At 38.3% G+C, this 15,420-nt stretch overlaps 1 protein-coding gene across 1 annotated transcript; it reads right to left on the bottom strand.

The window, feature by feature from the left end:
- Positions 1 to 131: 131 nt before the first annotated feature.
- Positions 132 to 7,115, bottom strand: LOC131301284 (uncharacterized). Its single transcript, XM_058327482.1, has 3 exons — positions 5,491 to 7,115; positions 2,441 to 2,880; positions 132 to 1,871 (listed from the first exon to the last, which is right to left on the bottom strand). Exons 1-3 carry the CDS (start codon positions 6,988 to 6,990, stop codon positions 392 to 394), a joined length of 3,420 nt encoding a protein of 1,139 aa, XP_058183465.1. The 5' UTR covers positions 6,991 to 7,115; the 3' UTR covers positions 132 to 391.
- Between the last annotated feature and the right edge of the window lie 8,305 nt (positions 7,116 to 15,420).

Here is a 15,420-nt window from a genome sequence, read left to right on the forward strand (position 1 = left end):
ACTCTCTTGAAGGTCTTTGATCTAGTGAATCAGACAGATTAAGAATGCAATAAAACACTGCAACGGTTAGCAGAAAGTAACTACAATGAATTTCCGATGTACCGGGAAAAAAAAACCCTACAAATTACAGATTTTGCCTTACAAAGCATTCAAATTTATGAAGGAAATGCCATGGGAAAGTACATTTCTGGAGGTTCTGATACAGCAACAGAAAACATGATAAAGAGTGCTAATACTTTCAGAGTATGTACACAATTCTTGAGTGTCAAAATGTAATTCCCATGGGGGAAAACTATGGGAAACAGGTACAAACAGAAACAACCAGACAACATATCAGCAGTAACCGAACAAACTGTTGAGAAGAAACAAAAGAATTAAACAAATATATCTCCTAATCAGAAAACAAAGCTTCCAGATAATCATCAATGTAAGCAAGGCATGGCCAGTGATCGGTTCTAATGCGAACTAGAGTAGAAACATCACATACCTCCATTTGGAAAAGTAAATGGTACCTAGGTGGGAGGAATACCAAAATAAGAAAGCAACCCATGTTTTTCTTGCTGACCTGATTCTCTCTTTCGCCCTCGTCTTCTAAGTACTTCAGACGAAGTGGGCCCCGATCAAAATTAGTATCAGAAATAGCATCACCAAACGTAGACTCCGAAGCCACGTCCTTCCATATGACATCCTTAATGATACCCCCATTTTTCACGACATCAATGAGGGGTCCACCAAGAACGCCGACCACAAAAGGTGCCAAGTAGTGCTCAACTGCCCAGATCAAAGCGGTGACAGGAACCTCAAGCAGCTTCACTGATCGGGTCCCACTAATTGCTGCAGCCCTTTTGCCTCCTTTCAGTAGAAAGGCCTCATGCCCAGTGTAGGTAGAAGAACCGCAGGCCTCCCAGAGAGCATTAAACAAGTCTAGATAATAACCAGGCATTGCATCTTCTAAAATGTCTGGGGGAACAAGAGCCCTTAGAAACATGTCTTCAATTCCAACAGTGATACTCTGCACTTGCCCACGGATGATTTGGCCATTTTCCGTATTTGCTTCAATGGAAACATCAACAAGACCAGGCACAGGTTCCCGTGGTTCCAATTCAAGCGTAACAGGAGCCTTGTAGCTTTCTTCTTTTCTGGAACCATCTTCTATAGGAACAATATCTAATGAAACCCCATTGCTCACGGAATAGTCTATTTCAGGAGGCTCCCCAAGAAGGAAAGGTATGTGATTGGATGGTATTAATCCATATGGTGCTGAAGAAGAAAACTTAAGCACAGTTGCATATAAAGCAGGAAGTGAATCTAGTCCATCAAAATTCTTATCAGCCAGATCAACTCCCCATATGCGATTGAATGGTTCTGTTTTAAACCTCAAATTACAAGGTATCCTAATCTTGAGCCCTGGCATGTGTCTTAAATCAGGTATAGTGGAAAAATGCTGCCTCAAGATTCTAATTATCTCAGATATCTTTGAATCCATAACACGTAACGGCTCATGTGGACGGTCAACCCTTTCCACTTCCGAGTGAATTTGGTTATTAGTGTTTCCATCAACCTCCCTTGGCTCCACTGAGGAGGGTTCACTGTCTGTGATGCCCTCTAGATAAGCAGTGTTTGCAACACCACTCCCTAGAGTGGATAAAGACAAAGACCAAGACTGTTTTACTAGGAGTGGTATCACCCGCTCAAGGTGGATGTAGGACGAAATTGCCCTAGATTTTTTATGATTGTCAGAGGGTGGAGGTTGTACATTGAAGTACAAGCTCGACTGGGGAGATGGTGCGATCCCAGGGAGTTGGTCTCCACTGTTCAAAATGTACCTGAGCTTCTTTCCTGGAATACAGGTCAACATTCGCAGGTACATCCTGCAAAATGAACATTTCTCTGAGTATGATAATAATATCAACAATGTGTTAATGATGGGTAAATTGATCAGCTATGGTTGGATGCCCATAATCTTGAGTGGGATTAGGAATCTGATATACCAGGAATCAAATGCCTGGTAATCTAATGCCTGAGGTAATCTCATTCACATGTTTGGATAATTCAGAAATCTTTTCCCAGAAACATTTATTAAAACTTAGTAGAGTCAGCTTTTTCCTTTTCTATGGATTTGACCCGAAATCTTATATTACCATGGGGAAGGAAGGAAGACAGATTCCTACATTATTCGGGAATGTGATTCAGGGTTAGTGAGTTCATCAGGATTATTCAAAAATCTTATTGTTAGCTAACGCTATTCCACACCTTTGCTTTCAGAGAATCCCTATTCTAGCCTGTTCTAAACATACGAATCATGGGGCTCCGGAATCACATTCACACTGTGCCTCCATCCAAACAAACAGAGCCTAATGGTTTTCTGTTCAACTATACTTCTTGCCCAAAAAGAAAAAAACTTACAAGAAAAAGAGAGAGAAAAAGAACTTAGTTATACCTCGCAACATCACGAACTTCCAGATCAGGAAAATAAAGGCAAGTGAAGGAAAGGAGATGAGATAGTCCAATGAACAATCTAGAGCTATGGTGGTGCATCAGCAGGGTTCGACAAATGCCAAGAACTTTACTTCCCTTGGACCAAGACTTCAATCCTGTGTCTGGCCCATGATTCTGAACAAGGAATATCATGAACTGGAGGAGCACCTCTAGCAGTCCACCAGGAGGAACCGTCTCATTCTGGGCAATTCTATCAAATATTGGGAAGTAATATGACAACCGATAATCTATCTTGACCTTTGGAAACAAAAGCTCGTCAAAGGTCTGAAGCAGGCGCTCTCCCAACCAGCAATGCTTATGACAGCCAAACAAGCGGTCAATGAAAGCAACGACAACTGGAACCAATCCCTTGAACCCTAATGTCAGCTCCACTAACATTGTCTGTGGAACAGTACAAAGATGAAAGAAAATTTCATGTAGAATATCACCGGGGAAAAAACAGGGAGAAATCAAGAAATGAAAATGAGAAGGTCTGATTGAAAAGAAAGAAAATGAAAGGTCTGGTTCCATCAAGCAGCAACATTTTTTATCAGTCACCTTCCACAGTAATGACACAAACACAAACTACTAGGGTAAATGAGAAAGAAATAGCTGTAGTTCACTATCTTCAATCATTGCACTGAGAAAGCCCCCATATACAAAGCTAGAAAATTGACTGCTCGGTGAAATCGACTCCTCCAATGGAGGGGACAGGAGAGTATTAGGAGGAGACAGGGGGGTGTGACTACTTAATATGATTGCTAAGCGAAATCAGCTCTTCCTGGGGGAGAGCGGGGAAGAGGAAAAAAGTGAAACACTTCTTAAGTCCCATGATGTAGTACTGCGTGTATGCATCATATTTGCTTTCTTGGTAATGCACAAAGTTGAGCATGTGCGACAACATTTTGCTCCACGATCAATAGATATTATCTATGTTTGATGGCAATAGATTGGGAATGGGATAAATACACGCTCATCAATTTGCAATATGAACTGCTAAATTGTCCCATGATCCCAGATTGCCAAAATGATCCATATAATTGTGAAATCAGTATTGTGTCAGAAATTCAGAATCATAAGGATGGCTGTGTTAACCTTATTTTGACATACTTCTGCACCATTATACAGAGAGTTAAATGCCACAATCCACTATCCGGTCCTAGGATAAGATCCACTACAAATCATGGACTTCAAGTAGACGCTGTAAACTTACTAAGTCATAGCAGCGTACATTCACTAAGTTCCATTTGATATGAGAGTCAACCATAGACATACAGTAATCATAATCGCTTCCTAGTCAACAAATAAATGCACACAAGTTCCCAGGACATCAAAATGGAACATTTGTGACAAGGAGACTAAAGAAAAATGCACAACCTGTGAAAAGCAGGTACACTGGAAAATAGAATTTGATAGTTTCCCTCCAATTTGTTCCCCTAATAACATCCCTTCTCCATCCAAAATTTCACAGCAACTGTTATGGGTCGTGCAGAAGGAGCACTTCAAGAAGATAAAAAAGCAAATATCCTTAAGGTACTTATCCACTATTCGAGTAACATTTCTCTTCTTCAGCTGGCAGTTTCTAAATTTTATTTGGAATATGGGACCATTGTATAAAATGTGGTAACTAAAGGAACTGTTACATTCTTATGCCATTTGAAACAACCCCTCACTCTAACAAGCATCAAAAATCTACAATCATTTGTTCCTTGCCATATAGTTTTACAACAGCAGACAGCCACTTCTCCACTACATAGTCAAGATCCAAAGGAGATATTGATCTTACTAAGTCACCTAGCCTGTTCGTTTTGGGATTTTGGATTTGGATTTGCAGGTAATGAGTGTAGAGAGAAATAGAGTAATGATTGGAAATAGGGGTAATGATTGGAGAGAGATAGAGAGAAAAATGAGAGTAATGATTGAAGATAGGGGTAAAGAGTGGAAAGAGAATTACGATAATGATTAGAATCCAAAATCCAAATCCCACAACCGAGCAAGGTCCTATGTACTGACAGTTACATCCATTGGACACCATGGGGAAGTAGAAAAAATTGCCTAACACCTCATTACTGCAAAATGTGCATGCCAATTGCAATAACATCCCATGAAAAAATAAAATACAAATCTAAACTAATATTGATGGGATCTCAAGTAGCAGCCACTTGGGACCTCCCATTATCTGGTTTAATTTGACCCTAGCTGTATTATATGCATTTTACAGTTTAGTTTGTTGCATGTTCAGTCTTACATGTGTTTGTTTAGGTCCTAGGAAACAATATCATTATGTTAATACCACAACACAGTCTGAGGAATTGGACAAAGGTAGACTTAACTCAGGTGAATCTTGAAGTCCTGCTATGTTATTGGTAATAGACAATATCTCATTATCAGTTGGTTTAGATGGCTCGTAAATTGGCAAGTTCTTAATGCGGAATCTTCTGCTATGTAGTCTTTGACTTCCAAATTCAAGAGAGTACATTTCCCAAAGAATTTCCACTAGCTTGAAGATAGTTCAGGATTAGTTGTCTAATTCAAATGTGAGGAGCCATGCCTAAGGGCTAGTAGGAGGATTTCCAACTTTCCAAGTTCTTTCTTGCCTTCAATTGTCTGGATTGATAGATCTTTAAAAGCCTAGCGGTCTATGTGTTTCAACAGTTTCCTCATCCTGCAAACAACTCGCATTTAGATCACATAAACAGCACCCGGTTACTATTTATGAGCATTGTTTGGAGCCCCAGAAGGCTGGAGCAATTGTCAAGTTTTTGCTTTCCTTGCTTACAACAAAACAAAAGACATGCCATAGCGAAACTAGACTTCAGTTTTATTCAACTTTCCTTCTGCTAAATACATAGTTACATCAACAGTATTGATTTTCCATAGACATTACTCGTACAGTTGTACGTCAAAGAGCTAAATTGGTGGCCTATATAGAGCTCGTGAATGTTTTGCCTCTTACTATCACCCATCATAAGTGAAACGAGAAAAGAATGCATGAAGAAAACTAGTATGTACCTGTAAAGTGTGAAAGATGGTAGACTCCATTAGAACTACCGTGGAAGAAGGGTCAGTGTCAGAATGAGACGACGCACCTATCAAAAATTTGTGGAAGGTGCGGAATGCCACCGCGGTTTCAGAGCTCCATGGCGGTAACCATTTGAATGCTGATACCGAAACCAGACCATCTTCAAATAGCTTCACCACAGATAATCCTGAACCTGCATCATAGTCATCCTGACCCTTCTCTATACCTTCTTCATTCCCAGTTCTAGAGTCGTTACCGAGTAAAAATATTGAACCATAAGCAAGCACATCGAGCTTCAACGACTTCAGTGCAAGGGGATCAAATACAGCAGGATAAAACCTCAAACCAGCATAAAGAACTGCTTTCTTTTTCTCATTTGATAACCACCCAATGAAACCCAATAACCAGTGAAGAGCAAGCAATCGGAAAACCAAATAATGCTGGGATTCTTTTGAAATCAACATAAGGCGGCGGGCAATTTCTCCCTCATGCCCATTAAAAGCATCTAAAAAACGCTTATATATCAATAGAAACCAGTGGCTCAGTAAAGGATCATAGGTATAAAGCAACCCAGCAAACTGCACCTTCAAAAGGGACGCCTGCAATTCAAGAGCCACCGCCACCGGAAGAATCAAAGACAAGAACTCTATCAACCCACATGAATTCAAAAGTTGAGGGCATTCTAGCAAAAATGACATAGCCCTCCTTTGTTCCTTATAACTAGACCCAGAAATCTCCTTATTAAACCCACTACCACCCTTTTCCGTGATCAAAAACTGCGGTATATTAAACGGAACCAACGGGATTGAAGTATTAAGAATCGAAACATTAGCCTTACACAAAACAATACCATGGATCACAGTAGTTAACAACAACACATAGCTCTGGGAAGCATGAGTCCTTTCACTCTGGCACAACCCCCACAAATGTCCAGCGATTTCGGACAACAAACAAGGGTAAGCCTTCTCCAATTCCCTCAAGCACTCGCACGACACGGCCCGGGTCTGCCTGTCCGGCCCGTGGTTGGGCCGGTTCGCGACGGTCAACAACAACTCAACCAAGCTCTCTAGCTGCCTTATATAATTATAATGCACCAATTCGCCGTCTATTCTCAGGGTAATGAAAACAGAAGAAGTGAGTACCATCATTTGCTCCTTGAGAGGCGACGGGAAGGAGGCGTCGGCGGGGGTTAGGGTTAGGGTTCGGAGGGTGTCGACGAGGCGAGTGAGGAGGTGCTCGGCCGCAGCGAGGTCCGAGTCGAGGATGGCGTAGTCGGAAAAGTAGTGTTCGAGGAAGACGAGGAGGTGGAGCTTGGGGTTGAGGGGGAAGTCCTTGCGGAGGAGGGTGGAAAGAGAGAGGGAGAGGAGAGAGAGGCCACCGTAGTGGGAGGAGGTCCACCGGTTGCGGCGGGCGCCGCCGTGCTGGAAGTCGTCGATTAGGGTTTCCCATTCTTGGGGAGAGAGAGGCTTTAAGGGCGGCGGTTTTTCCATTTTCCTCAAGTGGTGATGGTGATTTTACGGATTATTATCATCGTCGCCGTCTCGCGATCAGACGGAATGAAAGGACTGGAAATAGCAGTTGGTTACTCGGAGCCTGGTGAAGAGTGAAGACTAAGGCTATGTTTGGAACTCAGTAAAAAAAAAGGAAAATGAAAGAATTTTTCCTCCTATTGTTTGGTTGCAGAGAAAGAAAGAAGAAAATAAAGATTTTGAGTGCAGTGAACAATAAATTTTCCCTTATATTTTCCTCTCATTTTCTTTCTCTTTTATTTTCCTTTCCTTTCCTTTCTGTTTGGAATAGAAAGGAAAGGAAAGGCAAGGCAAACAGAAAGGAAAGGAAAGGAAAGGAAAATAAAATAAAGAATTTGTTTGGTACCCAAGGAAAGGAAAGGAAAGGAAAAGAAATTAAAGTAGGAGGAAAATAAGAAGGAAAATTTACTATTCACAAAATTTAAAATTGCTTATTTTCTTCTCATTTTCTTTTTCAACTAAACAATAGGAGGGAAAAAAAATTAATTTTTCTTTCTTTTCCTTTTCTTTCTTTAAGTTCCAAACAGAACCTAAACGGGAAGCTCTAATGAATGATGAACCGAGAAAATTAGATGGCGTTGGGTGCATCATATTATCGCTTTGACGGTGCCAAGTTAAAATTGTGATAAACCCAATAAAAAATTAGTCTTACATTCACTTAAAAGTTGAAAATCGAGAATTAGTTATGCTAAAAAGGAAATATATAAATATTTGTAACCCTATTGTGCTTAGGGCTGTAAACGAACCGAACCCTATTAAATTCGGCTCAGGTTCGTTAAGGTATGAGTTCGGCTCGAGTTCGATTCAAACCTGAATAACTTGGCTCGAGTTCGGCTCGTTAAAATTTTTCAAGGCTCAGGTTCGGCTCGGTTGGGTTCGTTAAGGTAATAGTCTGGCTCGAGTTCGGCTCGGGTTCGATTCGAACTTGAACATCTTGGCTTGAGTTTGGCTCGTTAAACTCAAATGAATCGAGCTAAGCCAAATCTAAGCTCAAATTGAGCTCATCAAGACTCAGGTTTGGTTCAGCTCGGCTCATTAAATTCAAGCGAACCCAAACTCTCTCATTAATCGTGTAGAATTTGGGAGAAAAATAAGTATTGAATTATATATACAACCTTAAATTTTTTTACATTTACAAATAGACCCCTATTGAATTATTAATTAAATTTAAGTATAGGTTCACGAACCTAACCGAGCCGAATGCCATTAAGCTCAAGTTCGGCTCATTTACGAAACGAGCCTAGAATTGAGGTTCAGGTTCAGTTCGTTTAGCAGACGAATCGAACTCGAACGAACTCTTGCCCAGCCAAGCCTCGAACAGTTTGCAAATGGCTCAGTTTGATTAAGATCACGTATTTAGCAAATGTGGTTGTTAACAATAATGTTGGTGGTAATTAGTGAAGATTAATACAATTAGCTAAAATAAAATGACTAATTTGTTTAATTATTTAATCATTTGATTTATCTATTTCAATCCATCAATATGACACAATTAGCAAATTTGAATATCAACAGTCTTGGTGGTTAATTAACATTGGCTAGTTGACTAATCTATGAGTAATGCCTAATGATTCACTAAATTTGGCTCATCGGAATTCACAAGGGACTAGTTTTTTCTGGTACATAAAAACTAGTTAGCGTACTAGTCCAAACGAGATAAACAACTAATAATCACGAGCAAATCTTGCGCACAAAGAAAAAAGAGAAACTCTTAAATACTATTGATAAAACTGAGGCAAACATTAGGTTTACAGCCTTTTATAAGACGTAACCCGAAACCCTAATAACAATAAGCCAAAAAATAAAAAGTCCTAAAATTTGGGGCTTTTCCTAAAATTGAAAACAGGAAATAAAAACAAGACTTATCCAAAAAGAACCAACTAATTAGAAATTATGGTCTAAGAGTTATTAACGTATCAAAGCTTCTTAAAATGGCAAAAAATGTAAATTGAAGGCCTAAACGAAGAAATTAGGCTGAAAAACACCATCAATCATGACTTAGGATGGAGAGTATTGATCGGAACGCGAAAATAAGTCAGCCCATCAAGTTTGGGACTATTTCGAGCTCGTCCGAATTTTGCCAAATCTGGTAATTGGAAATTAAACATCTTTTAAGCTTCTGAGGCTTGGCACGGTATCATGAAATTGGACCTCCACTTGTTATACGTCAAATCCTTACTCATTTTATTATCCATACCTAAAATTTGAGTAAAAAACCTAAAAATTCATCTCTAATCTCATACCCATTTGCCTACCCATTTTTTTTTAGACGAACAAGATCATAGCATTAAATACCAAACTAATTACATCCAAAAATTAAAGCAGCCCGAACTCTATTATGAGCTGTTTTAGCCATAAGTCTAGAGACCTTTACAATCTTAACATAATTAAAAGAAGAACATAAAAAATAAAAGTCCTTAGAGCATATCGATAGTAGTTGCTTCAACGCCGCTCGAATTTTCAATATTCCCTTTTATTTCTCATCAAACAAATGGCATCTTCTTCTAAAAAATTTAGCTATTCTTAACATGATATTTGGAAACCTCATTGCTATTACTCAAACAAGCATGAAGCGTATGCTTGCATATTCGTTTTGTAAGTCAAATCGGATATGTAATTATTGGCATAATTGTTGGAGTGGTATAATTAAAATTAAAAGATTGCTAAAATTAGCAACATTTACTCAAAAAATAGCTCACATTGGTATAACCAAACTTAGCAATATCTTATCAACTCATCAAATTTTGACTCTTGGATAATTAAAACTAGCAACCTTTTGTCAATAACCAAATTTAGTTATCCCCATATTTCCTCAATCAAGCACACATCATTACACAAAAACATTCTATCTCTTCCATTTTCCACATGTTTCTAAGAAAAATACCACTAAAAACAGTTTTTATTTTTTTGCAAAAACTGTTTATTTCAAAACTTTTTTTTTGTGATTTTTTTATTAAAACTGTTTTAAAAAATAATTTATTTCAAAACAGTTGTTTTTATTAAATCTTTTTTTTAAAAATTGTTCTTTTTATAAAAAGAAAACTTTTTTTTTCAAAAACATTTTTTTTACTTTTTCCCGAAAAAAATTTTTTTAAATCAAAGTTTGCAAAAAACTATTTTCTCTTTTTCTAATAACTTGTTTTTATTAGTTTGAATACTATTTTTAAAAAAATTATTTTTTATGTCACAATTTGTAACGACCCTGAATTTTGGTCTATAAAAATTTCGTTAAAAATTTGAATTTTATTTAATTTACTTATTTCCTTTTGAGTGGCTATATGTTTTCTTGTAAATTTCGTTGTAAATAGATTTTGGTCTCGACTAGAAAACCTACGTGACCAATTTAGTTAGTTTTCAACCGACTACTTGGAGGAACCAAGCAACCGACTTACCTAGTTACAAGATGAACCTTTTGGACCTTTTGAAACTTTTGAACCTTTTGCTTTTACCCATTGGTCCATAATGGTTAGGGTAATTTTTATCCATTGGACAATAGGCTTTCCTTTAAAATATTTTGATAAGTACAAGGATATAGTATTTTAATGGGTTTATAAACATGTGCAAAGTACATTTATTCTTTGTTTATTGGGGATTCTCCCACCCCTTCATTATCCATTGGTTAATAACCACAAGGGTAATTTTTGTCCATTGGATAATAAACTTTTTATTATAAAAGTACATGTGGTCTTTTCAAAATTTTATTTTAATAAAAGGTACTTGTACTCTTTTGTCCAATGGTTATTTGCAAGGGAAACTATTATCCATTGGATAATAACTGCTAGGGAAGTTAGTAACCATTGGGTAATAAAGCCTTTTGACCAAAATAAAGTACCGATGTGACTAAGGAACCTTCCAATAAAGTTGATTTGACTTGTACTTTATTATTATTTTAATGGGGAGAATCCTAGTCTTTTTATTTAATTGGGGTACTTGGTACCACACCTATATTTAATATAGGGCTTTTGTCACATGCTTAAAAGTACTCCTTGATTATTTTACTATAAAAGTTCCCTAGTTATTATTGTCCATTGGATAATAAAAGTTAGGGTATTTATTATCCATTGGGTAATAGAGTTATTCTTTCACCAAGTACATGGGCTTATTAAACTAGTCATTTTTCCTTATTGCCCATGTGATGAAGTGCCCATATTTTGTTATTAAAGTACTTATTAGCCTTAGTAGCCTTTAAACCCTAAATTTTCCAAAGTAACCTTAATATTATTTTGTATTGGGGTTTTGTACCCAATTGGATTTCTTTAATGGGTATTTGATTTTGTGAATCTTTTACCTTTGTACCTTTCTTATTCTTTCTTGCATTTATATATATGTGTGTGTGTGTGTAGTGTACTAGGAGAGAGAGAGAGAGAGAGAGAGAGAGAGAGAGGAGGAGAGAGAGAGGAAGATGGGATTGTACTTTCTTGATCTTTCTACATCTTTCAAGTCCATGGGAGAATCTTTCCCCTAACCAAACTTAACTCCCTATTTGTACCTCCATGCTTTGTTTAAAACCAAATCTTGTACCCTTGTCTCCTCCTTTCCAAACAAATCTTCCTTAATCCAATCTTTGGTACAATTCTTAGCCATGCAAGCCTAATACCCTAACCCATCAAGCTTTCAATCAAACTTGACATGCTTTGATGTGAGTTGATGGAGCAAATCCATGGAGGATTTAGAGAGAGAGGGCCGGCCTTGTGAGAGGGGAGAGAGCCAAGAGTTTTGCCTATAAATAGCACCCCATGCTTCTCATTCAACTCACACCTTAACCTAGCAACTTCTCTCTCTAGAAAAAATTGTGTTCTTTCTTTGTTCTCTCTTTTGTTCTTCATGTTCTTGAGTAGTTCTTGAGTTCTTCAAAAAACTCATCCTAGGCCGCCACTAGACCGCCACTCGACCACCCCTCGATCCAAAAGTAGTAGTAGTATTAGTCAAGTAGAAGTTTCGAGAGAAATCTTTCTCTTTCGAAGCTCCCGAAGGCGTACCATAGGAAGTTACTCCGCCTGACCACCGACGTACTTTCCGATAGCCGACGTACCTTCCGTAGCCGACTACCGCCAAGAAGTAAGGTAGAATACCTCTACTCACTTCCCTACGTATATGTAGAACCCCTTGTTCCCTAACTCAACGTATATGTAAGGAAATCATTACTTACTTCCCATTTACTTACTTCCTATTTACTTACTTAAGTATAAAGTAGGTTATCTTTATTTACGTACTTATCGTTTGTTTAGAAATATTGTATTTCGATCTTTAAGATGATTATGAGTATGTATATATAAGTTGCTTGTATTACTTGTGGTATGTGATAAAGCATAAGTGATTTCACTCCAAAGACGTCCGTACATGTGGCGTTGTGCTTTGAATAAAGCATAAGTGATACACTCCAAAGGCGTCCGCATATGTGGCGTTATGCTATAAGTAGTGATTGAGCATGATAAGTATTATAGAATTAGATGATCTCGTTAGAATGTTTCATGCTTACTTTTGTCATACCGCGGAGTCTTTGCATGTAACGAGACACGAGAATCGAGAAAGTAGAAACATGACACATAGGGTGTGAGTAATGAAAAGAAATGTTTTTCGAGGAAGGAAATATTTTTGAAACAGCATAATGACCGATTTCGGGTGGCATTATGTGAGTTGTGTGCATGTGTAAAAGATGTGTTTTGAAAAGGTTTTGAATTTTCGAAAATCGCAATGTGGCCGGACGTGGTGGCCCATTGTGTGGTGTGTGTTGAAAAACCCCATGAGAACCCGGAGCGGCGGAATCATTGTGGATACTCGGAAACCCGGAGCGGCGGAACCGAGGTTTTGTGTGTGTTGAAAAACCCAATAAGAACCCGGAGCGGCGGAATCATTGTGGGGATACTCGGGAACCCGGAGCGGCGGAACCGATGTTTTTAGATTTCGAAAACCCCCAATTGGGAACCCGGAGCGGCGGAACCATGGTGAGGTATAGCTTGGTTATCCGTGGTACGGAGCCAATGCAAATATTTTTTGTGTGCCAATGGGAACCCGGGACGGCGGAACCATTGTGAGGATACTCGGGAGTCCGGAACGGCGGAACCGAGGTTGGGTGTGTAGCTTGGTTATCCGCGTTACGGAGCCAATGCAAATATTTTTGTGTGCCAATGGGAGCCAGGGACGGCGGAACCATTGTGAGGATACTCGGGAGTCCGGAACGGCGGAACCGAGGTTGGGTGTGTAGCTTGGTTATCCGCGGTACGGAGCCAATGCAAATGTTTTGTGTTAAACAAATGGTGTTTGAAAGATTGTTTTGTAAATGAATATGTTGACACGGTCTACGATGAGTCGCGCAGGAGAAACACGAAACTCTTGGACACCAACGATAGTTGATTAACGAATGTGGATGTGTCATTGTTAGCTGCGTATATATGTATCATGTGGAAATCGATGTGTTATTTCCTGTTGTTTATAAGTATGGGTTAGCGGGTATGGGATTACTCTGCTGAGCTTTGTAGCTCACGGTGTTGCCTTTTTGGTGACCCTGACATATTATATGGGTGGCGACGCCGGTATAATGTGTCAGATTTTGTAGATGATCAGGGTAAGCAGATCACCGTGGAGGCTTTTGGAGCTGAGGAGCTGGCAAGAATGGAGGAGCTAAGGAGCTGTAGTTAGGAACCCTAGAATCCCCCTCCATTTGTGTAAATATTGAACTCTTGTGGGAGTTTTATTGCAATAAGAGCCAGACTCTATTTTGAGGTTTTCAATATAATTGTCTTTTTAACGTACCTAAAATTCGGGGCGTTACACAATTTGTAGATTTTTATAAGTTGAAAAGATGATGTGACAAGTTTTGATTATTCAATTTTGATTGTTTGGACCTCTACATTGTTAACCTTAGTAACCCTTTAAATGGAATAACCAAAAGATAATGTGACAACTTTTGATTATTGACTTTTGGTTATTCCACTACGGATGCTCTTGGGCCAACTGTAAGCTAGTAGTGGCTCCTTGAGGATTACATAAACCATGAAAAAAAATAGAGAGGTGGAATATCAAGAAGGAGATTGGATGTTTCTAAAAATTTCACCCATGAAAGGGGTATTACAGTTCGGAAAGAAAGGAAAATTAAACCCCAGATACGTTGGACCATTTGAGATCCTAGAAAAGGTAGGACCGGTAGCTTACCGATTGGCCTTGACTCCTAAGCTCGCCAACATCCATGACGTTTTCCACGTATCAATGCTAAAGCCCTATGTATCAGACCCATCGCACATATTACCCTCACCGCCAATAGAACTAAGCAGGACCTCACTTATGAAGAGCGACCAGTTAGGTTCATGGATCGTCAAGAAAAACAACTAAGAAATAAAATAATTCCACTTGTTAAAGTCTGGTGGGATAACCATTCCGGTGGAGAAGCCACGTGGGAAAAAGAGGATGACATGAGAACACGATACCTAGAGCTTTTTGAATAAGGTATGATCGCACTATATTCAACTCCTAAGTTTAACCAAGTTTGGAGGGCCAAACTTCTTAAGGTGGGGAGGATGTAACATCCCGATTTTTAAAAATACAAATAAGATGATAAAAAGGGAAAAAATAAGATAGTAAGAAGTTAACATTTAGCGAACTGTTTACCGTTAAGATTTAGGAAATATATATGACTTGAAGCTTATTAATTTTCATTTCCTATGTATGTTTTTTTAAAAAAGATTTTCAGATATTATCCCAAAAGGCGCATCGCGGCATCAAATTTGAGGCACAAGTCAATCGCGAGACGTAATGATGTGAGGTTTAAGAAGAATAATCCGGATAAAGAATATTCTAGGTATCTCTAGATTTTATCCCAAGCATCAAAAGAATATTCTCGGCATCAAACCTCTAGATTTTTATTATTTTAGGAATATACTTAGGTATAAAAGAATATCCTTAAAATTATTCCATATAAGGTTAATTAAGAAAGGAATATGCTTGAGTATAAAAGAATATTCTTAGAATTATTCCATATGAAGTTAATTAAGAAAGGACCTTCTACTATAAAGAGAATGAGAGGAAAAAAAAAAAAAGAAAGAAAGAAAGAGGAAGGGAATTGTCAGGAGGACTAGCACGATTCAATATATCATACCATTAATTTCGGAATCAAAGAGATGAGTTATGAATTATCCTTGTTACATGAATTTTTGTAAAGTTTATGTTTTTAAATTATGGTTATTTAACAATAAAGTTCTTTTGTATCAAATATACCATGGAATTATGATGTTTTGAACAGTTTATAGAAAAAGGTATTATCGATACATCCGAACGATGTCCCTGAATCTAGGGGACGTTAAAGATACTAGTCGGAATGGTGTTATAAGGACAGAATAGAAAAAGGGGCACAGCCAGGTGTCCAACTGAATTGATCAATTCATCATGTTATGTTGG

Source organism: Rhododendron vialii, chromosome 9a, assembly GCF_030253575.1.
Source record: "Rhododendron vialii isolate Sample 1 chromosome 9a, ASM3025357v1".
Lineage (NCBI taxonomy): Eukaryota > Viridiplantae > Streptophyta > Magnoliopsida > Ericales > Ericaceae > Rhododendron > Rhododendron vialii.